Genomic DNA, 25,115 nt, shown 5'->3' with positions numbered 1-25,115 from the left:
TGATGGGTCTTGATTCAAGGCTGCTGGGGCAGGACAATGGCCGGAGCCTCTCGGGTGTCTTTTTGGGGGGCCGGAGCAGGAGGTGGTAAGAGCTGACCATTAAGATGCCCCGGCTACTCTTACCTGTAGGCCCTCCCCTTGAAGGGGCTGAGACCTTGGGGCTCTCTGGTGATGGATGAGACGCCTAGTGCAGAGAGAAGCAGGACTCTGGACCCAAAGTTTTAAGACAAAGGAGGCAGATGCAAAATGAAGCCAGAGACACCCGGTTTTTACCTGGCAATGAATTAACTCGTGGTCCCCAGTGAGGAATCCATGCTTTTCACAAGAGCAGTGCCTACGTACACATTGTACAAACCTAAAACTGTGACTGTCACCCTCCTCCCTCAGCCGGTCCCAGAGCATCAGCTCGGAGAAAGCTCCTCGATGCATCCCCCACGGTACCGTCTCACGCGGACCTTGGTGACCCCAGGCCCAGAGTCGGCAGTCCCAACCCTAGGTCCGGCCACTGGCCCTCGGGTGAGAAATAGCTGTGGTGGAGGGCCGAAAGGAGGCTGTTGATTACCCGTGAGCCCGGGGACATCGTCAGGGCGCAGACTCTGGCTCCCCAGAAAGGGGGGGGGGAGGGAAAGGTCTGCAGAGCGGGGACAGAGCTCTGGGCCCCGGGCCCCAGCGTCAGAGGTGCTGAAGGGCAGAATGGCGGCGGCGGGCCCCGAGCGCACAGCAGGGCGGGGTGGGGGCCGAGTCCCGAGCTTCACTGATTCACAGGTCCAGCAAAAGCAGCTTCCGGCTGCCACCCGCGCCGGGCGCCTCCTCCCAGGGCCCGGGCCGCCCCAGGACCCCGGAGAGCCCGCACCCGGCCGTGGGGGAGGGCGGGTGGCGGCCACGCCCTGCCCACATCCCATTCGCCAACGCTACCCACGTGTCCGTGGTGGAGAGCAGAGGGTCTTGGGAAATGTAGTCCAGAGGTGAGTCCAGAAGTCACCGGGCGTTCGGAGGGACGCTGAGGGGCGGGGAAATATCCGACCGGGCGGCTCCGCCCCGCGCTCCTCACCCGCCCCGGGGCGGGCGCTGGGCCGACCCGGAAGTCGCCGCCCGCCAAGCCTCTCAGACCTCGGACCCCGGACCTCCGACCTCCCGGACCAGGACTCCGCGGGCCGGGATGGGGCGGCTGCTCGTGCCGTTGCTGCTGCTGCTGCTGCGGCCGCCGGGGTCCCGGCCCTCGGGCCCGCTCCGGGCCTGGGTGGTGCCGCACAGCCACATGGACGTGGGCTGGGTCTACACGGTGCAGGTGGGGGACCCCCGCGCGCCTCCCCCCCGCGTGTCCCGCCCCCCGCGCGACCCGCCCCCCGCGCGACCCGCCCCCCGCGCGACCCGCCCCCCGCGCGCCCCCGCGCGACCCGCCCCCCCGCGCGCCCCGGGCGGTGACAGCGCGGAAGGACGCCCTGGCGGGGCACTTCCGGTCCCTGAACCCCTGGCTGGCGCTGGGTGGGTCCCCGCAGCGGGGGGGGGGGGGGCACCCCCTCGGGGATGTCCGGCTGGACAAGCCCCTCCGCCCCCTCTCCCCCAGGCCACGCCTGGGGTCAGGCTCAGTGCAGGACTGTGGGCTAGGGGCTTTGCTGCTCGGCCTGTTTCTCCATCTGTGCAGTGGCAGCACTCGTCCTGCTCAGGGTGATGGGCCAGACCTCGGGACAGCCCTGGAGGTCCTGGAAGGAATGGCGACAAGAGCAACCTGCATCAGCCCCTCCCGCCCCCTCGGACATCCCCCAGCCCCCACTCCTGCCACCCCCCCCCCCCCATTGAGGCTCGCAGTGGTCAGCTGCCCTCTAAACTCTGAAGGAGCCTGTTTGTTCATCTCCCCCCACACACACACACATACATACACACACACACTGGCCTCCCTCCTCCAACCCTTAAAGCACTGACTGTTGCTTCTATCTCAACCACTTTCCTCCCTTGAACACAGGACTCAGCCCCTCCTTTTGCTCTGAGGTTATTCACGATCACTCTCCGGCCAGGCATGGTGGCCCAAGCCTGTAATCTTAGCTACGCAGATTTTAAAGAGAGGCAGGGAGATTTGATATGGGGTGTTAAGTCTGGTCCTGGGTTGGTCTTGGTGACCTTGTGGTGTGTGGGGGGGGAGTGATCAGCAGATGAGACAATTTAGGGGTGGACTCAACCAGCTGTTCTTAGTTTTCAGAAGAGGAAACTGAGGCCCAGAGAAGATGAATGCATTTCCCAAGGCCAGTGATCTTCTCATCCTGGCTCCCTGCCCTGTGCTCAGGCCATTTGTCAATGAGCACCAGGGGCCGGTGAGGCCCTCAGGGAAAACTGGGAGTAGGTTCTCTTATAGGAGACCCCTGCCACCTGCGTCCCTCCTTATCTCAGCCTAGGCAGACTCCTTCGGGGTGCTGTGGCCACACCTCACTCACCTGGGATTTGGCTGCTGCCAGCCCAGATCCTCAGAGCCTACCTGGCCCTCATCCCCTGCCCACACAACATGTCCTGCTTCCTGTCCTGACGCTTGATCCTGTCACAGGCAGGGAGCCTGTGCCTGCTGAGTTCCCACCTCACACGCTGCTGGAGCCACACAGGGGTCGTGGGCACTGTGGGGACCAGAGGGGAGGAGCCCCAGGGGTGTGTTCCTTCAGCAGTCCAGCTGTGGTTATTTGGTCTTGTCAGATTTTTCCCTTTGCTCCTTGAGGCCAGCCCTCCCCTCCCCACCCCCACCCAGCCCCAGGAACAGTGGTGTGACAGTGCCCCCTCCCCAGGAAAGCATGCGGGCATATGCGGCCAACGTCTACACCTCTGTGGTAGCCGAGCTGGTCCGCGGGCAGCAGCGCCGCTTCATCGCTGTGGAGCAGGAGTTCTTTCGGCTGTGGTGGGATGGCGTGGCCTCGGAGCAGCAGAAGCGCCAGGTGACGCATCGCCTGGCCACACAGGTGGCCGCAGGGCCTGGGAGGACTTGGCTGGGAAAGGCCCTGGCCGCCGCCTCCAGGGCCGGGGCAGGATCCACAAGCTTAGGTCAGAACCATAGCCCAGGGACGAGCCACCCGTCCTGGCTGACTGTTGATGCAAACGTAGCCAGCTCTGATGAGCTGGCCATGCCCTCCTGAGAGGCAACAGTGGCACTGGCCAAGGCCGTGCCCTGGTGCCTCCAACCTCTCCTGATTTGTGATGTCTGTCTGCCCCGGCACAGGAGCTATGGCCCAGGATCGGGGTCTCTGTGGTTCAAGGGCAGGCAAGCGATTGCTTCCGACCAAGGAGGCAGCCTGGCACTTGTCCTGTGGGTGTCACCACAGGCTGTGGCTGGCCTCTGTGACCACATCAGTTCCATTTCTATAAAAGAGAGGTGGCAGTTTAATGCACCCCATATTTCTAGGCTGACTCTTGCATCAGGAGAAGGAAACTCGTGGCACAATTGGAAATTTGCATAAGGATTGTGCTTTATAGTTAATGTTTCCTCTTTGTGTTAAATTTCCTGATTTTGATCTTAATATTACAGTGCTAATCCTTGTTCATCTGAGCAAAAGGCAGGCTGTTGCTAACTTACTTTAAGTAGTTTGAAAAAAGCCTAAGTGTAGAGATTGGAAAAAAATGGTCAGAAATGTTTATGAAATGTTTATGAAAGTGGCTCACGCCTGTAATTCTAGAGCGGTAGAGCGCTCACCTTGAGCTGAAGAGCTGAGGGACAGCACCCAGGCCCAGAGTTCAAGCCCCACAACCAACAAAAAGAAAAAAGAAAGAAATGTTTATAAACAAATGGATGCATAGAAGCTCTTGGTATTATTCGTGCAGCTTTTTCATAAATTTGAAATAATTTTAAAATGAAAAATGTATTTATAGGCCAGGCACTGGTGACTCACACCTATAATCCTAGCTAATCAGGAGGCTGAGATCTGAGGATTGTACCTTGAAGCCAGCTCGAGCAGGAAAGTTCATGAGATTCTTATCTCCAGTGAACTACTCAGAAAAAACCAGAAGTGTAGCTGTTGGCTTAAGTAGTAGAACACTAGCCTTGAGCAAAAGAAGTTTAGGGACAACGCCTAGGCCCTTAGTGCAAGCCCTAGGACTCACACGCACAAATTATTTATAGATTATTGACATAGAGGTAGGTCCCTAGTAAGAGCCATGGAACAGGTGTTCTCTGGGTGGTGGCTCATAGATGTTCAGGTCAATGTTCTGCTTTTGTGGTAGGAATTTCATAGCGTCTCTGAGGCCACAGCAGGCTGAGCTCTGCGGGTCGCAGGCCCAGCCCAGCTCAAGACTCATGACCTGGCTATCTTCTCTTTACCCATCTGCGCCCAGGTCCGCCAGCTCCTGAAAGAAGGTCGCCTGGAGTTTGTTCTTGGAGGCCAGGTCATGCATGACGAGGCTGTGACCCATCTTGATGACCAAATCCTACAGCTCACAGGTCTGACTACCATGCTAGTTGCTTTTGTCATAGCTGTGGCCAAATCCCAGAGAAAACCAGCTTAAGGGAGAAAGGTTTAGTTTGGCTCGTGGTTTCAGAAGTTTCGATCCCTAGTCCTTGGCTCCATTGGTCTGGGCCCTCAGTGAAGGGGAACAATGTGGTAATGGGAGTGTGTAGATACTGCTCTTCTCATGGTAGACAGGAAATGGGGTACAGACGGACAGGAAGGGGCTGGGGACCCATCCTTTATGACCTATGTTTTCCAACTCTGGCCTACCTCCTAAAATTTCCAGAACCTTCCAAAATACTACCACCGGCCAGGTCCACATACTCACTCATCATATGAGCTTATTGGGACATTTTATATTCAATCCACATTTCACTGTAACATTGTCCCCAAGGCTCATGTCCATCCCATAATGCAAAATCCATCCAGACCACCTCCAGGAGTCCCTGAAGTCTTGATGGTCCAGCATTGCTCAAAAGTGCAAATGCAAAGTCTCCTGTGGACGGAAGGCCATCTTAGCTGTGGCCCTGTAAAAATGAAGAACAGGTTACGTACTTCTTCTGTCAATGGCCCAGAGTAAGCATTCCTGCTCCAAAGGGTTGACTGGGGCCTAGAAAGGAGAGCTGGAAGCAGAGCAAGACCCAAACCCAGCAGGGAAATGTCACCTCCCACAGCTCCATGGCCAGCACCCCACTGCACAATGTCATGAGGTCAGATTGGGAGTAGCCCCCCCCCATGGCCGCTGACACAGACATCGCTACCCCCAGCATCGCCAGCTCTTCACCATCGCCAGTCAGCCACCATCACCACCATCAGCCCTAACCCCTCCACCGTCTCCACCACTGCGTCCACACCCTCCAGGTCGCCATGCAAAGCTGCGGGGGCACCTCCATGACGAATCTGGGCTCATGCCTGAAGCTTGTAGGCCCACATCCTCTCTGCTCCGCAGGCCTCAGTTTCCCTTTCTGTGAAACGACGAGATGGCGTTGGCACCTTGCCCTTGGCCCTCTCCCGTAGTCCATCTGGAGTCTCTTCCTCGCAGCCTTATTTGGGGATGTCCTGCTTCCCTGGGTTTTGCTCCATCTCAAAGGTGGCATTGGACATGGCCCTTCTTCTTGACCCCTCACACCTCTTGAGCTCCTCCTGCAGTCTCTCCCTCCCCACAAGGCCCTGGGGTGGCCCTGATGCTCAGGTGGTGATTGGTGACGGTTGGTGCTACTGGTGGTGACAGATGGAGGCCAGGCTGGAGTGAGCTTCAGCTCTCTGCCTTCAGATTCCAAGCTCCTACCATCATCCTCTCCTAACACAGAGCCATGTGTTCTGGGGGCCGCGTGCGCCATCTGCCTGCTTCCTACAAGAGAGATGATTCGTTGTGTTTACGCGGAAGGTTCTGCCGCGCACAGCACAGCGGGCAGGGCCCAGGCTCTCCCTCCTCCGGGCTTCACGGCCCTCCTGGCACAGCGCCAGCAGCCTGCCCTCTGAGTTGCCATTCCACAGGGAGGAGAAAGGGAAAGGTGGAGAAAGGCCGGCCTTGGGACGCAGGACTGGGCTTCATCCCTGCAGCCATGTTCCCATCGCCCAGAGCTAACACACAGGGCCTCCCACAGCAGCAGGCGTGGCTGGGAGCATTGTCTGTTATCTTTGCTGAAGTTAGTCCCATCTTTACGGCCGGCAGAGGGGGATGGAGAACATGTCCATCCTTTCTAATCCTCTCGAAGTACCCGGAAGTTAGCTCCATGGCCATCCTCTGCTGCGGAGGAAGCTGGAGTCTGTTGTCCACTATTTTTTGCATAGTCCATTGGCCACAATGGAGTTGTGTAACGCCCACCTGCTGCAGGGGAGGCTGGGAAGTGTAGTCTTTGACTGGGATTCCATGGGCCTCACTCCAGCCAAAAGAGCCCGTGGGCAGAGGATCTTGGTGGTTTTCATGGGCTCCGTTCACACTTCCTGGGCTGTTTGTAGTGAGCTGGGCACAGACACCCAAGGCTGTATCAGTGTCTCCGCCCCATGGCTTCCCGGTGTGTTATCCAAAGTGCCTGGTGCCTGCTGCTGGCTCCAGGCAGGCAGAGTACAAATGTAGGATGCACTGAGCATGCCCAGTGCAGACCACTGCGCCTCCTCACTGGGTGGAGGCTGACACGTGCACCTGAACAAAGTGTGGACTCTGGGAGCCCAGGGAAGCCACTCACTGATGGCCCTGGGACCTACACCTCCCCCAGCTACCCCATCTGGTGAGAGGCAGAGCCTGCCTGCCACCTCAGTGTGCTGCTGCTGACCTTGCCTCCTCGGAGCTCCCCAACCTCCTTTGCCATCTCCTCAGCTTCCTGCATGCTCGGCCAGCCCTTGCTGGAGTCCCTGAGGGCCAGAGCATGCCCCTAACCCCACTCCCTGGCAGATCCTTGATCACTCCTTATGGGCTAACTTGCTGCTCCCCCCCCCCAATCCCATCATCCCTGCTGTCAGCCAGTATTCAGTGAAATGAGCTGGACACAGGAAGCATCCTGCAGGGCTCCACTTACAGGAGGTCTCCAGAGGAACCACAACCACAGAGATGGACCCGGGGTAGCAGGTGCCAGGACATGGGGATCTGGTATTGAAGGACAGAGTTTCAGTTTTGCAGAGTGGAAAGACTTCTGGGATGGATGGATGGATGGATGAGGGGTAAATGAATGAATGAATGAATGGGGTAGATGAATGGGTGGATGGAAGGACAGATGAGGGGCAGATGGATGGTGGGTGGAGAAATGGATAGATGAGGGTGGATAGGTGGATGTTAAGTGGGTGGGTAGATGGATGGACTGTGGATGAGTGGTTGTTGGTGGATGGATGGATGAGTGGATGGGTGGGTATTGGATGGATGGATGGATGATCGGTGGGTGGGTGGATGGATGGATGGGTGGATGGGTGTGTATTAATGGATGGACGGATGGGATAGTTATATAACACAAATACATTTAATGCCTCTGAACTGTGCACTTAGACATTGATGGTGAGTCGTGTGCAGTCCTTGTGTTTAAGAGTTAAAGCTCAGAGCCTTAACCTCTGTAGACTCACGCGTACTGCTCGGCCTGGCAGCTGCTCTGCAGCCTGGCGGGTGGACAGGCGCCCGGGGTGAGCCGGGCGAGCGGGACCTGCTCGCGCTCACAGCCCCGGCTCTGTGCTCTCTCTGCAGAAGGACACGGGTTTCTGTACCAGACCTTCGGGATGCGGCCACAGTTCTCCTGGCACGTCGACCCTTTCGGTGCATCTGCCACAACCCCCACCCTGTTTGCCCTGGCAGGCTTCAACGCACACCTCATCTCCAGAATCGACTACAACATGAAGGATGCCATGCAGAAGGCCCAGGTAGGGGGTGAGCCACCCCTGCTGACCCCCTCCCTCCCTCCCTGCCTCCCTCATTCACGGCTTCTGTAGAGGGCCACTGAATGTGCCTGGCCCTGGTGGACTGCCAGTCCTGCCGCTTCCTCCAGGGAGGCCTCCCCCTTGCAGGCCTGACCTGTCGCTCCCACAGCCACAGGCCCAGCTTGACCACCTCGGGCTTCAAGGCGCCCCCCGTTCGACAGGGGGTGTTGGCTCCTTCGTTGGGCCGTCCCTCCATGGAGCTGGAGCTATGGGCTCTGAAATGAGCAGCTGCATGGCAAATTAGCAACTTCTGGAAAGCCTTGTCCAAGCCTGGAGGACGCAGCAGAGCGCAGTGAAGCGGGCGGGCCCTGAGGCCCGAGGGCAGCGAGGCCGGCCGGGCCTCGGGCCTCAGGCCTCGACCCCTCTGGTGTTTCAGGGACTCCAGTTTGTGTGGCGAGGGTCCCGTTCCCTGGGCGCCCCGCAGGAGATCTTCACTCACGTCATGGACCAGTACAGCTACTGCACCCCATCCGCCATCCCCTTCTCCAACAGGTGCGTGCAGCCTTCGCGGGCTGCCCAGCCGGGGTCCTGGGGGGCAGCGTGTCCCCCCATTTCTCAATTCGAAGCTTCCATAGCAGAGTGGGTGTTGTTACTGGGACTCGGAGAGGGCTACTGACCAGCTCAGGCCACGCAGCTGGCCACCGGGACGCAGGATTGACGTCTAGCTTAGAGTGACCCCAGGGCTTCTGCTGTGGGTCCCTGTACCAGTGTGGGATCGTTCAATGCCAGCACCCTGGGAGCCCCCACCCCTGCCAGGTCCCGGCCTTCCCTGGGCTCCGCAAGCCGGGTTCTCCAGGAGTCTCCTGACCTACGACCCCTCCTTCCCATGCATGCCCCACACCCCAGCACCCCAGTGTCACCCGAGAGCCCCCCGCCTCTGCCCGTGAGGCCCCGACAGGGCGCCGGGTTCTGGGCAGGCCCCGGTGTGGATGTGGGGTGCTGTGGAGAGGAAGCAGCGTTGGGTGAGGTGTGGGGAGGTGGACAGTGGGGCCGTGTGGAGCTGGGGTAACGTACCCACGTGCCCCTGGCAGACCTCACGGCTGGTGGAGCCCGGCACCCAGCCTCCTCTCCCTGCGCGTCTGCTCTTGCACAGGACTGGCTTTTACTGGAATGGTGTGGCCTTCTTCCCAGAGCCACCCCCAGACGGGGTGTACCCCAACATGAGCCAGCCCGTCACGCCAGACAACATCCACCTGTACGCCGAGGTCCTGGTGGCCAACGTGAAGCAGCGGGCCGCGTGGTTCCGAGCACCCCACGTGCTCTGGCCCTGGGTATGGCGTGTGCGGGGGCCGGGGGGGTTCCCGCCCCAGGACCACCTGCATGGCCAGCGCCTGCTCCAGCCAGGCCCCCGGCCTCTCCCCTACTGGGAGCTAGCCACCGCTCTCAGTGTCAGACCATCCCCAGCCTCGCGGGTCCTCACCTGCACGCCTCGGCCTCTCCAGCCCCGAGACCAAGACCTGGGGGAGCTCAGATTCACGGCAGTTCCTGCCCCGTCTGCTGGCTGTGGGGCTTGTGAGGGAGGCACCGTGGGGGTCAGCGCCAGACCCTCTTCTATAGGCTCTGTTTGCCTCGCCCATCAGCTGGCCCTGCTGGGCTTGGGAGGCGGGCCTTGCTGCTCAGAGGCTGAGAGTGTAAGGAATTTCACTGAGACACACAGCAGTTTAAGAGAGAGGCCAGGAAGGACTTCATATTCAGACCTGGTCAGGGAGCCTGAAGCCTGCCTTCCCAGCCTAGGACCGCTATTGCAGTACGTCAGTGAGTGAGAACTGTGATCACTGCTGATAAATGCCTTGGGCTGGATGCCACGGCTCATGCTTATAATCCTATCTACTCAGAGGCTAAGATCTGAGGATCACAGTTCAAGGCCAGCCTGGGCAAGAAAGTGGGTAAGACTTGAACACCAAATAAAGCCGGAAGTGGAGGTGTGGCTCAAGTGGTAGAGCTATAGCTTTCAGCAAAAAATCACTCAGGGTCAGGACCCAAGCTTTGAGTTCAAGCCCCAGAACCTGCACTAAAACAGAGCCCATAGTCTACCCATACGTAGCAGTTCTGACAATTGTGTGAGGTACTCAGCAGTGACAACCACAGGAGCCGTTCTGGGGCTCTGGCTGGCAGGCGCTCTGCTGAGCCCGCCCGCCCGGCCAGGGCCCAGCCCCCAGGAGTACCAGCTGCGGCTCCGTGTCTGGCCCGCAGGGCTGTGACAAGCAGTTCTTCAACGCCTCGGTGCAATTTGCCAACATGGACCCCCTGCTGGACCACATCAACAGCCGCACAGCGGAGCTCGGAGTCTCCGTGCAATACGCCACGCTGGGCGAGTTCTTCCACACGCTGCACACACTCAACGCCACCTGGAGCGTCCGCGACCACCACGATTTCCTGCCCTATTCCTCAGGTACGCCCCTGGGGGTCTGGGTAGCGCTCTGCTGTGGGGGGCAGCCAGCTCCCAGTTCAGTGTGGGCTTGGCACTGGGGCGTCAGGTAGGAGGCCAGGGAAGGTATCCAGTAAGGGACCCCCGCCACGTACCATGGGCACGCTCTGCCGGCAGCTCACGCGGGCCGGTCTCCTCTCAAGTGGTCCAATGCCTGCCTAGCAAGCAAAAGGTGGGTTCGGCTCTAGCTCTGGACCCCTCACCCCACCAAGAAAGGTAGGTGAGACAAACTAGGCCAGATGAGCATCAACACAGAAGGGTAACTTGGCTGAAGTGAGCTGAAGCCGGGCAGTGGCAGATCGCGCCCGTGATCTTGCCTGCTCAGGAGGCAGAGAGCCAGAAGGTTGCCGTTCAAAGCCATCAGGTAGCAAAGTATGTAAGAGTCTTCATAATGACCAGAAAAAGAAAACGGCTGCGAGCGTGTCTCAGCTGGCACAGGGCCAGCCAAGCAAGCACAGGCTGAGGTCAAAGCCCCAGTGCTAGAAGTGAGCTGAGGCCCGCAATGGTGGCACACACCTGTAACTCCAGCTACCTGTAACTCCAGTTGAAGGCAGGAGGATCATGAATTTGAGGCCAGCCTGGGCAAAGGTAGTACAATAAGATCTTATCTCAAAAATAACAAAACATTTTTATATCTTTAGGAAGAGGCTGTGGTCCAGTTGTTTGTACCAATCACAGCATAGCCCCTCATGCAAATGAGGGACTGTGTTTATGCCAATCACAGCACAGCCCCTCATGCAAATGAAGGACTGTGTTTATGCCAATCACAGCACAGCCCCTCATGCAAATGAAGGACTGTGTTTATGCCAATCACAGCACAGCCCCTCATGCAAATGAAGGACTGTTTGCACCAAACACAGGCATTCCATGGAGCTACCATGTGAAGTGCTCCCTCTCTGGCCTAGCTGTAAATGGCTACAGGATCATCTAGAGTCTTCTGCTCTTCTGGGACCGGGGCTTACCAGGCCCCGTGGTCCAAGGATCCTGGGGCTCATGGTCCGCCCTTGTTCTCCAGAACCGTGGCAGGCCTGGACGGGCTTCTTCACGTCGCGCAGCACGCTCAAGGGCCTGGCGCGGAGAGCCAGCGCCCTGTTGTACGCCGGGGAGTCCATGTTCACGCGCTACCTGTGGCCAGCCCCCCCCGGGGCCCTGGATCCCACCTGGGCCCTGCTGCAGCTCCAGCAGCTCCGCTGGGCTGTCTCTGAGGTAACGCCCACTCCTCAGCCTTGGAGCAGCACTGGGCCTCCTGTGGCCTGCGCTTCCCACCCTTATGCCACCCCCTGCTAGGGCTTCCTCCCATAGACACCCGTCTGTACAGGTCCCCTCTAGGGACAAGGTCAGCGCGTGGCAAAGCTGGCCCAAGTTCCCACGGCACCCAGCGGTGGCTTCCTTGAAGTCTCACTTGGTCGGTCCTTCCTGGACACAGCCTTCCTCTCCTGTGTGACCTCAGGCATGTGGCCTACCCTCTCTGAACCCTAGTTTCCTCCCACCTTGTACACGCCCAGGAGGATTGTGGGATGCTGGAATGTGGTAATATCCATGACCCAAATTATTTATAATGTCCATCTTTCCACTCCTCCCCCACCCCACACACATGTAACACACTGGGAAGATGGGGCCTTGTTACGTGTCATCCATCCAGAAAGTGGGGAGATGAGCAGTTACCTGAAGGGAATGATGGGCAGGACTTGGGATGCTGGGAAGAAAGTCCATCAGAACAGCGGGCCGCAGTGGCTTCACCTGTAATGCCTCAGTTTCCCCTCTGGGAAGATGAGGACACTCACCCCTGCCCTGGCACTGAGGCGTGAGCCGGGCGGGGAGCAGCCACGCGCATGGGAGGAGGGAGAGGAGCCCGGGTCTCTCTGGAGCCTGTTGCAATAGAGAGGAGGCTCAGGCAGGCGCCACCCGGACCAGGAGACGCGGGGCAAGCTCTGCAGCTGTCTGCGTCCGTTTCCCCCTCCACTGGCGTAGGCGCCACTGCCTGGCCGGGGCCTCTCAGGGCCTCTCTGACCCCCTTCCTCCTGGGCTCCTGGCAGGTCCAGCACCACGATGCCGTCACCGGTACCGAGTCCCCCAAGGTGCGCGACATGTACAGCGAGCACCTGGCCGCGGGGATGCTGGGCGTGCGCAAGCTCATGGCCTCCCTCGCCCTGGAGGGGCGGGGCTCCTCCGCAGGGGAGCAGCACGCAGCTCTGCAGGCCCCCCCAGGTAAGCGGGGGCCCTGGGAGGAGAGCCGGGGCTGGCCAGCAGGTGGCCGGCACTCATACCCAACAGCCGTGATGTGACCCTGGCAGTGAGCGCAGTGCTCTGGCCCTGCATCTTCACCCAGGAAATGAAGAGGGGAGAGGATTTGACCCCCCTTCTGTGCTTCCCTGCATTGGGGGGGAGGGGCTGGCTGGCTCCACCATGCCTTCCTGAGCTCAGCCCGGCCGACGGTAACTCTAGGCAGCCACTCTAGGCAGCCGTGACGCAGGTTCTTCATGTCTGAGACCCCACAGGGGCAGAGGGACAGAGGGTGCCCCTGGGGGTAGAGGGGACAGGTTGATCTCTAACATACGCACCCAGCTTCCTGTACAAGCCCCTCCCCAGCCGTCCTCTCCGCCCAGCCACCTTGAACTTGCTGTCCCTCCTCGCTCTGGCCTTCCCATTCTCCACACAGTGTCCCGTTGTGGTGTCCACATGACCTGTGTCCTTCTGCCTCGTCTGTGTTGACCCCATCCTACCTGCAGATTCTGGCAGACTCTGAAGGCCCAGGGTTAGAACAGACAGGGACCCACCCTTGAGCCACCAGCCTGGGAGACAGTGCAGAAAGAGAGCTGTCACCTGGGCTGTGACGTCACTGCTGGACGGACAGTTCCCACGGTGCCGCCAATCCCACCAGCACCCGGGGAGCTTCCCTGGGCCGGAGGAGGTAGAGGAGACCCGACAGAGGTCAGCCTGGCGCAGGAGGGAGGCTGGAGAGCAAGAGATGTCAGGACTGCACAGCGGCAGGTGGGACAGACAGAGGCCACAGAGGTCACAGAACCGGGCGCCGGGGGCTCATGCCTGTCATCCCAGCTACTCAGGAGGCTGAGATCTGAGGATCGCGGTTCAGTGCCAGGCCAGGCAGGAAAGTCCGTGAGAGTCTTATCTCCAGTAAACTACTAGGAAACCGGAAATGGTGCTGTGGTGTTGTCTAGAGTACCAGCCTTGAGTGAAAAACCTCAGAGACAGCACCCAGGCCCTGAGTTCAAGCCCTACGACCAACAGAAAAAGGAAAGAAAGGGACCACAGGGCCACATCACGCGAACCCGACCCTCAAGGCCCCAGAGAATTCAGTTGCTCACAGGCCCAACAGCAAGAGCTTCCGCTGCCGGCCTGAGAGCCTGGGCGGCTCGGCCGGTGGTTGGGCCTCCCTGCGCCTGTTTCCTTCGCTGAATGGGCCAGCAGGCAGAGAGGTGTCTGGGTAGACAGGACCTGGGCTGTTCGGTGAACACGACGTGCTCCCGTCCCACCTCCCCACTCGGGACCGGCAGGTGTGAGCCCCTCCTGTGGCTGGCCCTCCCCCAGCCCCGGAGAGCTGGGTCTTGCCTGCCTCAGTTTCCCTCATCCTTGGGGAAGCGCAGAGGTCTCGGTGGCAGCAAGCGAAGCCTGTTCTCTGAGCAGGCACAAAGCCGGCGGGATACTCTGCCTCAGTTTACAACCCACTGGCCTGGACGGTCACCACCCTCGTCACCCTGACCGTTGGCTTCGCCCGAGTCCACGTCACGGACGAGCTGGGCCACCCTGTGCCCGCGCAGGTACGGACGCGAACTCTGCCGGGCGGACTTGCCGCCGACCGTCTCAGCTCCGCGTGCACATGCGCAGACGCCGCGGAGATGCCTCACAGCATGCAGGGGCTTGGGTGGTATTCAGCTGTGCACCCCCGCCCTGGCCTGCTGTCCGTTCCCTTCCTCTGCTGCTGCCCAGAGCCGGCCATGGTCCCAAAGGCTACACTCTGGGCCTGTTGGCATCCTGGACCTGGCTCGTGGTCCCCAGGCTGGGTGCCTCAACCCAAGTAGACGTTTCAGGACAGAGAGATGACTCGGGAGCTGGAGGTTCCCTTAGCTGAGCCTGAGAAAGGCTGGGGGCCGGGGGGGCGGGGGTTGGGAGCAGATAGGAGCGAGCCCACCCCTAAGGCCCTACACACACACACACACACACACACACACACACACACACACACACACACACACAGGGGAAGTTCACAGATTTAGCTCCACGCCCCCCATCCCCCCTCCCGCCAGCAGGTGGCGTTGCTGGAGTTGAGGCTAACACAGAAGCAGGGAGACAGGCGAGAAAGAGCGTCCAAACAGGGTGGCAGCGCGGGCAGGACGCGTCCAGACAGAGGGGCCGGGTTGCAGCGTGCGGGACCAGCAGCAGGAACATACGTGTCCCATCCCGGCTTGCTAATAGGGCCCCTTCCCCCCCCATACGGGCTAGGAACACATGCTACAGCTAGTGTTATCAAACCCAAGTTCATTTACTCCACACTCGAACACAGGCCCAAGGCCAGGACAGGTGCCTGGGACAAAGGAAAGAGAGAACGAGGGCTGGGCTGCAGCTCAGTGCAGAGCGCTCGCCTAGCACGAGCGCAATGTCCTGCGTTCCATCCCAGTCACAAAAAAAGAAAAGACAAACCAAGAAAAGGACTCATAATGCCGCAAAGCAAGACGATGGCAGGCAGTGCCCTGCAGAAAACCACTTCCCTCAGCCTAAGTCCAGCCCCTTTGTCCTCGGGATGGAAAGGATCTGTGACTGGAAATGTTTAGACAACGTGTGTGTGCGTGCCCAGGGGACCCAGCAGCCAGCCATCTTTGGGCTGTGAAGGGTCCCTGGGGCTGATATAAGGGCTGGGGGTCACAGGCTCAGTCTGGAGATGGAAGGACACCCTGCCTGGCTGGGAGGGAGAGCGGGGCTGCTCAGGTGACTGATGGGTCTGTTCACACACACACACACATTCTCGGTGGCCTTGCAGATTCAGAGCTCCAGCAGGCAGCCCTCTGCGTACGAGCTGCTCATCCTGACCACCATCCCAGGCCTCAGTTACCGGCACTACCAGCTCCGGCCCGCCACAGAGCCCCACGCAGGCCCCTGGGAGCCCGCTGCCGCCGGGGCCCACGTCCTCAGGTATGGCCGCAGAACAAGGAGGCAGGCCCGCCAGGGCGGCAGGAAGCTGGTGCCCGTGAGGAACGACTGTTACACCGTGCTGCTGGACCGGGACACCAACCTGATGGACAGCATCCGGGAGAGGTGAGGTGCAGCCCGGGCTGGCGCTGGGGGCGGGAGCCGGGGCCTCCCCAGCGCCGCCTTCGCTTCCCTGGCTGGAGGAAGGACCAGACAGCACAACAGCCCTCCTTGTGACTTTCTGATTTTTATTTTTTTGTCTGTTGTGGGGCTTGAACTCTGGGCCTGGGCACTGTCCCTCAGCTCTTCAGCTCAAGGCAAGCACGCTACCACTTGAGCCACAGTGCCACTTCTGTTTTTCGGGTGGTTTATTGGAGATAAGAGTCTTATGACCTTTCCTGCCAGGGCTGGCTTTGAACTGCGATCCTCAGATCTCAAATTTTTTATTTTATTTTTTTGTCGGTCATGGGGTTTGAACTGTGGGCCTGGGCGTTGTCCCTGAGCTCTTCGGCTCAAGGCACGCACTCTATCACTTGAGCCACAGCGCCACTGCTGGATTTCTGGTGGCTAATTGGAGATAGGAGTCTCATGGACTCAGGACCCTGACTCAGCTGCTGTGTCACTGGCTAGTCCATGACCAGCACATTTGTCCTGAGCCCCACTTTCCTCGGCCAGAGCACCCCTTACTGTGACCTCCGGAATAACGTGGCCACAGAAAGGGCACTTCTGTCATCTTGGGCAGGCTTGGTAGTGAAATCAGTTAGTGTTCTATGTCTCCTGGGGGTCGGGAGAAGTTAACGAAGTGACAGGTGTCAGGACCCTGGCATGGGACACGAGGTGAGTTAGTGTCCCACCAGACAGTGCAGATCAGCATGACCAAAATCCATCTTGTGGTCCTGTTGCTCAGGGTCCAGCGTTGGCCGCCAGGACGGCCAGCCGCCTTGGTGAGCAGCGCCCTCTGCTGGCTGCCAGAACAGCAGATGGAATCAGATGGAGACTGCGGCCGTCCATCAGGAGACCTGGTCCAGAGTGACAGTGACGCTTCTTCTCTTGTCGCCACAGCCAGAGCAACCGCACGGTGCGCGTGGCCCAGGAGTTCCTTGAGTACCACGTCAATGGAGATGTGAAACAGGGCCCCATCTCTGACAACTACCTGTTCACACCCAAGGAGCCTGCAGAGCCGGCATGGGAGGCCGTGGAGATGGAGATTGTGGCAGGGAAACTGGCCACGGAGATCCGGCAGTTCTTCTACAGGTGCTGGGGGGGGGGGATTGGGGGGGGCAGGGGGTGGTGCCTCTCAGGCAGCACCTGGCCTGCTTGATGAAACTTGAAAAGAGTGACTAGCCGGCGCCGTGGCTCACGCCTGCCATCCCAGCTGCTCAGGAGGCTGAGCTCTGAGGATCTCGGTCAAAGCCAGCCTGGGCAGGAAAGTCTGTGAGACCCTTATCTCCACTTAACCACCAAAAACCTGGAAGTGTAGCTGTGGCTCAAGTGGTAGAGTGCTCACCTGGAGCACAAAAGCTTAGAGACAGCGCCCAGGCCCAGAGTTCAAGCCCAGGACTGGCCAAAAAAAGAGGAAGAATGGCTGTAACCCTTGCATGCGCACAGGTGCCTGAGCAGCTTTGTCTGAATGCGGGGCACACTGAGGGGCTCTTGTTCGCCCACTAGTGGTCAAGGCCCAGCACAGCGGCTCCATCATATCAGATGCGAGCTTCTCCAGAGCCCGGCTGGGTCCGCGGCACCGGGGCAGGAAGGAAGGCGTGCCCAGGGGTGTCCATGGCTGGCTTTCTTCTCCAGACGCGCCTCGGCCCAGGCTTACAGCTATGCCATCTACTCCCGCCTGGCCCACGTGCCTCGGGAGGCCGACGGGCAGCTGCTGTGCCATCGGATAGAGCAGACGTACAGCGCAGGCCCCTTGGAGCTGAACCGCGAAGCCATCCTGAGAACCAGCACGGATTTGAACAGCCACCAGGTCCTCTACTCGGACAACAACGGCTACCAGATGCAGCGGAGGCCTTACCAGAGGTTCAGGGACAACGCCATCGCCCGGGTACGCAGACCGCCACACCCCGGGGGCTTCTCCTGCTCCCTGGCGTCACCTCCTACCAGTACGGCCTCCGGGAAGTTGGGTTTTGCTTGTTCTCATTTTGGTTTTTTGTGCCTGTATTAGGGTTTGGACTCAGGGCCTGACCACTGACGCTAAGCTTTTCCACTCAAGGCTAGTGCTCTACCGTGTGAGCCTCAGCTCTACTTCTGACTTTTTGGTGGTTAACTGGAGATAAGAGTCTCCTGGACTTTTCTGCCTGGACTGGCTTTCAGTCATGATCCTCAGATCTCAGCCTCCTGAGCCGTTAGGATCACAGGTGTGAGCCGCCGACGCCCGGCTCATTTTTCATTGTGCTGTCCAAGGGTCGCTCTGCGGATATGACGCATGTTGAACTCCTAGCCGGGTCTGGAGTGGGTCCCCTGCGTCCCGTGGCTACGGAGTAGCAGAGAAGGGGGCTGAGCCCCTGCGTGTGGGTCGCCAAGGCCAGGGCCCTGCCCCACAGCCCACTTGAGTCTAGGGAGGGATAGTGGGGCGCCGCCTCACCCGGTAGCATGCCAGCCCCTGGGTGACGTTGGCATCTGCAGAATTACTACCCCATGGTGCAGTCGGCCTTCATCGAGGACGGCAGAAGCAGGCTCGTGCTGCTGTCGGAGCGGGCGCACGGCGTCTCCAGCCAAGAGAACGGGCAGGTGGAGGTAGGCGTGGCGCGGGGGGTCCACCCCCGTCCTGGCGTCTGCTCGTAAGCCTGGCCAGAGGTGAGCAGGAGCCCCTGGAAGCACGCTTTCCCGCAGGTGATGCTCCATCGGCGGCTGTGGAACAACCTGGCCTGGGACCTCAACTACAACCTCACGCTGAACGACACCTCCGTCGTGCACCCGACGCTCTGGCTGCTGCTGGGGCCCCCAGCGCTCACCACGGCCCTGCGCCCAAGGAGCGGGGTGGAGCTGCAGCACAGGCCTGTCGTGCTGCTGCGAGAGCTGGCCCGCACAGGCCCGCCGGCTCAGGGTGCGAACCCCGTATCCCTGCCGCACAGGCCCGCCGGCTCAGGGTGCAAATCCCGTATCCCTGCCGCACAGGCCCGCCGGCTCAGGGTGCGAATCCCCGTATCCCTGCCGCACAGGCCCGCCGGCTCAGGGTGCGAATCCCCGTATCCCTGCCGCCCAGGACAAGGCCGTGGGCCCGAGAGGCGCCCAGCTGTGCTTCCTCACCGCCAGGCTCTGGGCAGCCTTGGAGAGGGAAGGGCAAACGGCTACGCCATGCCCATGTGAGATTCACGCCTGTTCTGCTCCATGTCTCTGCCCCGAGTCCTCCATTTCCTTCCCTGGTGTAGCTTTTCCTTTCTTTTTTATTAATTTTATTTCATTTATTATTTCATTTTTATTGGTACCAGAGTTGGAAGTCAGGCTTTTTACTGGGCTGGTGATTCACCACTTGCACCACAACTCCAGCCCTCCTTTCTGCTTGTTCATGAGAGCGGGAGGATGATCTGCTTCTGGATCTCAGCCTCCTGAGTAGCCAAGATTACAGGCATGAGCCACCAGGGCCCCACAAGAGCTTGTTTTCATTGTTGTTTTTTTTTAATCTCTCTCCCTCTCTCTCTCTCTCTCTCTCTCTCTCTCTCTCTCTCTCTCTCTCTCTCTCTCTCTCTCTCTCTCTCTCTCTCTCTCTCTGTTTTGTTTCTTGGCCAGTCCTGGGGCTTTTTCTGTTTATGTGGTACTAAGGAATCGAACCCAGGGCTTCATACATGCTAGGCAAGCACTCTACCACTAAGCCACCTTCCCAGCCCTCTCTCTTCCTCCCTCCCTCCCTCCCTCCCTCCCTCCCTTCCTTCCTTCCTCCTTCTCTCCCTCCCTCCCTTTTTTTCCTCTTTCTTCTTAACACTGTCGCTGGGTCTGGGCCCAGCATGAAAGGGTAGTTTTGTCTGGATCTGTGTATGCTGTCGCCAGGTGAGCGTGTGTCTAGCTCACAGTCTGTCTGCATGCTCTTGCTCTGGCTCCACTAAGGTCACAGCCCCAAGCTCTGCATCTTGAGGAAAACAGTGGAACACAATCTGGTGCTGGTGGTTCACACCTGTAATCCCACAGACTCGGGAGGTAGAGGCCTGAGTGGTCATGTTTCAAGGTCAGCCTGGCCCGAAAAGCCCTTGAAATGCTATCTCCAAAACAACTAGCAAAAAGCAAGGCTGGGGTGTGGCTCAAGTGGTCAGGTGCCAGCCAGGCAAGCAAGCCAAGTTCAAACCCCAATACTGGCATACACACAGTAGCTGGACACAAAAAGCACTTAAAAATGGACACACTTAGAAATGAGGAGGTGCTTTGCAGCATTAGGCACCTAGATAGAATGTCGGTTGTATTGTCGAGATCATTGAGTTGTATTCTCTTCCTGCCTGTTAAGAGCGTTTGGTTTGTTTGGGTGGGGTTTGGCTTTGGCAGTGTTGGAGTTTGAATGCAGGGCCTCGTGCTTGCCTTGGCCTGTGTCAGAACCACACCTCCTTTTCTATGCTGTTATTTTTTAGAAAGGGTCTTGCTTCTTACCGAGAGCTCACCTGGACCACTATCTACCTATTTCAGGGTTCACGTTGTAGCGTGATGGCAAGGCATGGGCCACTCCCCAGCTCCTTCCCTTCAGATGTAGTCTCTCAGGCTTTTGGCTCGAGGTGGCCTGGAACTGAGATCTTCTTGACCTCTGACTCCCAAGGAGCTAGGGATCACAGGCTGGAGCCACCGATGTCTACCTAGGATGTGTTGGAGTTTGCTCCGCTTCCGTTTTAAAGCCAGCATCTCCCAGGGCGTCAGCAGAGACTGCACGCGCCAGGTGTATGGGCAAGCACTCTACCACTGAGCCACCTTCCCAGCATCGCGCCAGGTGTATGGGACACAGCCCGTCCTGCAGTTCTCAGGAAGGCAGGGAGGGGGACAGGCTCCCACAAACACGATCTGAGGGCCGGAGAAGAATCCGGAGGCCCCGGTGTCTCATAGTGGAAGCAGCATGCAGCGCGAACCAGGAGGAGACCAAAAGTCATCTGAAGAGAGTTCAGGAAAGGCTCTCTGCACGGAAGCAACACAGGCTGAGCAGAGCCTGGGGAAGCTCCCTAACGAACAGGCGCTAAACAGGAAGGCCCGGCTGGGCCGGCGTTGGCACCTTGTGAGCCGAGCGGACAAGGCTGTGCGGCCTGGCGCCGCTCACTGTCTGCCTGCTACTCCCAGGTGTCCAGGCTGCACCCTTCCAGGGAAGGGCCCCTGCCTGGCCTGGTGCAGTGTGCCAGTGCTCCTCCCGGCAGGGGGTGTCTGCCGCTGAGGGAGCGTCAGTGTGTGTGAGCAGCTCATCCCACCTGCCCCAACCTGGTACAAGGGAGAGGAATGCACCTTGAACTTGCTGAGCCTTGGAATTGTTTATTCTGGGGTCCCCATAATCACAGGAAGAGCAGGGGTGTATAGCAGGGCCTTCAGGCCTGGACTGAGATGATCTCTCCCGGCCTCCCCTGTGCAGTTTCTGCAGGTGGCATCCTCTTCCTCATCTGCTTTATTCTCCTGGCTGGCTGGTGTCTAGTGAGCCCAGACTGCTCCCAGAAAACAACTCTCCTCATCCATACCAGCTGGCTTTCTATCTGTCGCTAACATGTAACACCCAGAAGGAGCTGAGACTCAAACTTTCAGGTCTCATGGACAATTCTCCCAGGGGAGGATTGAATTGGTCCTGCTCAGGTCAGGTGGTCCATGCCTGGGCCAATCATGTGGTCTGAAGAATTAGGGTGATAGCTTTAGATGTAAGGAGGACTTGGGAGGGGCCGAGGAGGCAGCCCCTTTGAGTGTCTTCTCCTGAAAGATGACAACACAAGGGACCTGGGGTACAAAATCGGGGCTCTGTGAATTTGAGCATACCGTGTCCCTCTCTGGACCTTGTTGTCATTTAGAATCCACAATGGCAATTGAGCAGGCTCAAGATCTCTCCAGCTTTTAGGCCGCTCTGTGATCCTAGCAGTGGGATGTGGAGGGAGGTGGAGGGGGTCTCGCAGGGGTGGAGCCTGGGGACTGGCCTGTGGTACACCGCGCACCAGGGTGGAGAGCCCACGTGGCGCGTTCTCAGCCCCAGGAGTGAGGTCGGCCCCTCTCCTCACAGCGCCCATCTGCCCTACAGGAGCTTCCTCAGAGCCCCGGGGACTCCGACGGCAGACAGCGGTGACACTGCCCCCGAACCTGCACCTGCAGGTCCTGAGCGTCCCCGGCTGGAACTACAGCACCAACCACACAGAGCACCTGCGGCATCTTGAACAAGGTGGGCGGTGCCCAGGGCGTCCAGACCCTCCTCCCTCCTGCTCAGGGTCCCCAGGCTCCTGGCCCCTCACCAGGCTAAGAGGGTGCCCCGAGACTTGTCACCGCTAGGTGAGGTTGCCTGGCATTGAGGACACCAAGGCCCACGGAGAGCTAGCAAATACCCAGAGGCACGCAGCCGCGGGGCAGGGGGGCAGGGGGGCCAGCCCAGGACCAGCCACACCACACCGACGGGTAACCATCCCAGTGCCCACCCTGGACAGGGCGTGTGGGATGGAGTGAGGGAGCCGCTGGAGCCGCCGGCCACACACCTGCTGTTGCTGCCCGGGACAGACTCCTGAAAGGAGGCGGGTGGGAATCCTGCCTGACCTCTGCTCTGGGGACAAGCAGAAGCCATTTGACAAAGCTCACAGCTTTGGCGGGCTTGGGCAGCCATTTCTGCAGGACTGTCGGGAAACAGGCAAGTGCCGTCATAACCCTAGGGTGAGCTTGAGGAAACCACGACCCCGTTCCTTGATGTCAGCCTCTCCAGGACCGGAGGCCCAGTGCTTTGCTGAGTGTTAACCATCGCATGTGTAAAACAGGAGCAGTGTCTATGAGCTTGCTGCACAGTGCAGTCAGGGGTAGGACTAAGACCAGGTAGATGATGTGGTTACTGAGACCCTTGTATCAGTCAGCACGGTCAGGTGCTGCTGCAGTAACAAAGAGCCTAAGACTTTACCATCTTCACATAACACAAATGCATTTTTCCCGGCACGGGGCACGGGTGCAGTCCCCACCATGGCCATCAGGTCCCCATGATGGAACTTGAAATATAACACCTGCTTCATCACAGAAGCTACATGCCATATCAGTGCATTTTACTTTGGCCACACACCAGCCGCATGGCCACACCTAACCCCAGAGGGACAGGATAGAGAGGCTGGGATCACCCAGTTGGGACCCCAGCAGACACGAGGACATTGGCAGAGATCCCAGTGTGTCAGGCCGGAGGCCTAGAGTCAGCCCCACCCAGGCCGGACCTTCCTTTTGCTGCCCCCCAGCCTTGGGTCCCGGGCCTCAGTGTCCTCCGCTATCAAGTGCGGACTGAGGCACCACGGCCGAGGATGGGAGTGGAGTCCACGGTGTAAACCTCGGGCTCAGGCCAGCGGCCTTGAGCATGGTAGCTGGGTGTCCTCACTGCCACCTTCTGTCCCCAAAGGTCACCACGGGAAGGCCCAGGCAGACCTGCACCGGGTCCTGCTCCGTCTCCACCACCTGTACGAGATGGGTGAGGACCCAGTCCTGTCGCAGCCGGTGACCCTGAACCTCAAGGTAAACGCCCCCCCTCCCCGCCCTGAGCCAGGACCCCAGGGGCACCCCGCCCCGGAAGGGAGCCTGAGCCTGAAGACCTGGCTTGTGGGACCGCCCCTGCCAGAAGAGCCGGCCGCGCTGGCCAGCACAGGCGGCGGCGGCGGCGGCGGCAAGAAAACCCATTCTGGGAGACTCTGTCCTTTTCTTTCTGTGCTGCTCCGGGAGCATGGCCTGGGCCTGGGCACTGCTCCCTAGCAGTTTCCACTCAATGCTGGTGACCTACCACGTGAGACACCCCTCCCCTGCTGACTTTTGCTGAGTCTCACGGACTTTCCTGCCCAGGCTGGCTTCAAACCACAGTCCTCAGATCTCAGCCTCCTGAGCCACCGGCACAGTCTAGAGGCTTCTTTTAAGGGTGCTTTAGAGTCAGACAATCCGAGGTCTGTGTCCATCTCCCCCCGTGTCTCCGCTCCGTCAGCCTGTGCCCTGCACCGCTGAGGCGGGGGCTCTGCTCTGAAGGCTGCTGGGCGGCTGCATTGGCCTGTGGTGGGTCCAGCCCCCACCTGTGCCCACGTCTCCCGCAGCCGCCTGGGGAGGCACACCCCAGCCTCGGTTTCCCCATCTGTGGAATGGGCGGATGATAAATAGGGCAGGGGTCCCAAGGCGGGGTCTGGGGCCCAGGACACGGAGTGGGTGCTGTGGCCTCCCCTGCGGCCCGCCCCCACCCCCGGGGCTCCGCGGGGACACACAGAGCCCCGCAGCAACGCCGCTGCTCCCCGCAGGCCGTGCTGGAGGGGCTGGGGGCCGTGGCCGCCGTGGAGGAGCGCTCGCTCACGGGGACCTGGGACGTGCACGCGCTCCGGCGTTGGACCTGGAGGACAGAGTCTGCCCCCCGAAGAGGTTTGCAAGCCCCGTTGGGTTTCCTGGGTTCGGGACAGCTCGGCCCTTTCGGCTGCGTGACCCCGCTCCTGCTGCCCGCCCGCCCCGCACTCCGGTGCTGCACCCTCCAGCTGTGCCAGGCCCTGGCCTGAGTCTCCACCCAGGCAGGGGTCTCCGCTCACGCTCACTGCCTGCAGGGTACCAGCCTGCACTTCGCACTTCAGAGGAGGGAGAGAGGCGGGGGTGGGGGGGGGTCCCGTGACCCTCCCAAGGGCCCTGGGCCCTGGTGGGGACAGGGAAGTTTCTCACAAGGTCCCCATCTGAAAGCTTAGTGCTGTGTGTCCCCCCATGGCCGATGAGCAGCCCCTCTAGTCCTCTTCACTTGGGGGGGGGAGGGGAGAGGGGGGGGAGGAGGGGGGAGGCACCTGTGGAGCAGGCGTCCAGCAGCCATCGCCACAGCAGATGCTCATAAACAGCTCCCCAGCCAGGAGGGGGCAGGCAGGCAGACAGACAGACCGACCCACCCTCTGTGCTCCCCAGGCTGCCCCAGCTCCCCACCAAGGCCGCTGCCAGCAGACACCTCCATCACCATACACCCCAAGGAAATCCGGACGTTCTTCATTCACTTCCAACAGCAGTAAGCGGCCCCCAGGGCCGAGGGGGGCCGGCAGATTCAAGGACAGATTCAAGGACAAGCTGCGAAGAGGGAGCGAGGATGAGGAGAAAGCCACAAATCCAACAGGCGCATGGCAAGCAATGGCCACGGAGGGGTGGGGGCGATTCTCCTGTTTTTTTAATAAAAAATTAAAATCTACGGGGCTGGGAAGGTGGCTCAGTGGTAGAGCGCTTGCCTTGAATGCATGAGGCCCTGGGTTCGATTCCTAAGCACCACATAAGCAAAAAGAAAAAAGCCGGAAGTGGCACTGTGGCTCAAATGGTAGAGCGCTAGCCTTGAGCTGAAGAGCTGAGGGACAGTGCCCAGGCCCAGAGTTGAGGCCCCATGACCGGACCCAAAAAAACAAAAAAATTAAAATCTGTGTTCAAACCAGCCCCCTTGTCACCTCTCACATGAATACTTTCCTCTTTTCTTTCTAAAATAAGCTTTAACCGTTTTTGGGTTTTTGGTCGGTTGTGGGGCTTGAACTTTGGGCCTGGGCGCTGTCCCTGCGCATTTCAGCTCAAGGTGAGCACTCTACCGCCTGAGCCACAGTGTCACTTCCGGTTTTCTAGTG

General features: G+C 59.6%; 1 protein-coding gene across 2 annotated transcripts; it reads left to right on the top strand.

Annotated features, from left to right (window-relative positions):
- Window positions 1–1,064: 1,064 nt before the first annotated feature.
- Window positions 1,065–24,693, top strand: LOC138826549 (epididymis-specific alpha-mannosidase-like). Of its 2 annotated transcripts, XM_070021805.1 has the most exons (19): window positions 1,068–1,288; window positions 2,769–2,915; window positions 4,306–4,411; window positions 7,591–7,763; window positions 8,197–8,312; window positions 8,914–9,091; window positions 10,014–10,212; window positions 11,264–11,454; window positions 12,285–12,456; window positions 13,894–14,027; window positions 15,245–15,519; window positions 16,456–16,647; window positions 17,191–17,443; window positions 18,025–18,135; window positions 18,232–18,445; window positions 21,578–21,715; window positions 22,913–23,025; window positions 23,787–23,904; window positions 24,424–24,693. In XM_070021805.1, exons 1-19 carry the CDS (start codon window positions 1,160–1,162, stop codon window positions 24,522–24,524), a joined length of 3,060 nt encoding a protein of 1,019 aa, XP_069877906.1. In that variant the 5' UTR covers window positions 1,068–1,159; the 3' UTR covers window positions 24,525–24,693. The 2 variants fall into 2 exon arrangements, with proteins under 2 accessions (XP_069877907.1, XP_069877906.1); XM_070021806.1 differs by lacking the exons at window positions 22,913–23,025; window positions 23,787–23,904; window positions 24,424–24,693 and adding an exon at window positions 21,975–22,904 and having other exon boundaries at window positions 1,065–1,288.
- Window positions 24,694–25,115: the final 422 nt, after the last annotated feature.

This window comes from Dipodomys merriami, unplaced genomic scaffold (assembly GCF_024711535.1).
Source record: "Dipodomys merriami isolate MVZ:Mamm:240054 unplaced genomic scaffold, mDipMer1.0.p SCAF_143, whole genome shotgun sequence".
Lineage (NCBI taxonomy): Eukaryota > Metazoa > Chordata > Mammalia > Rodentia > Heteromyidae > Dipodomys > Dipodomys merriami.
Note: the sequence above shows the minus strand (reverse complement) of the source record. Positions and strands in the feature narration are given on the sequence as shown.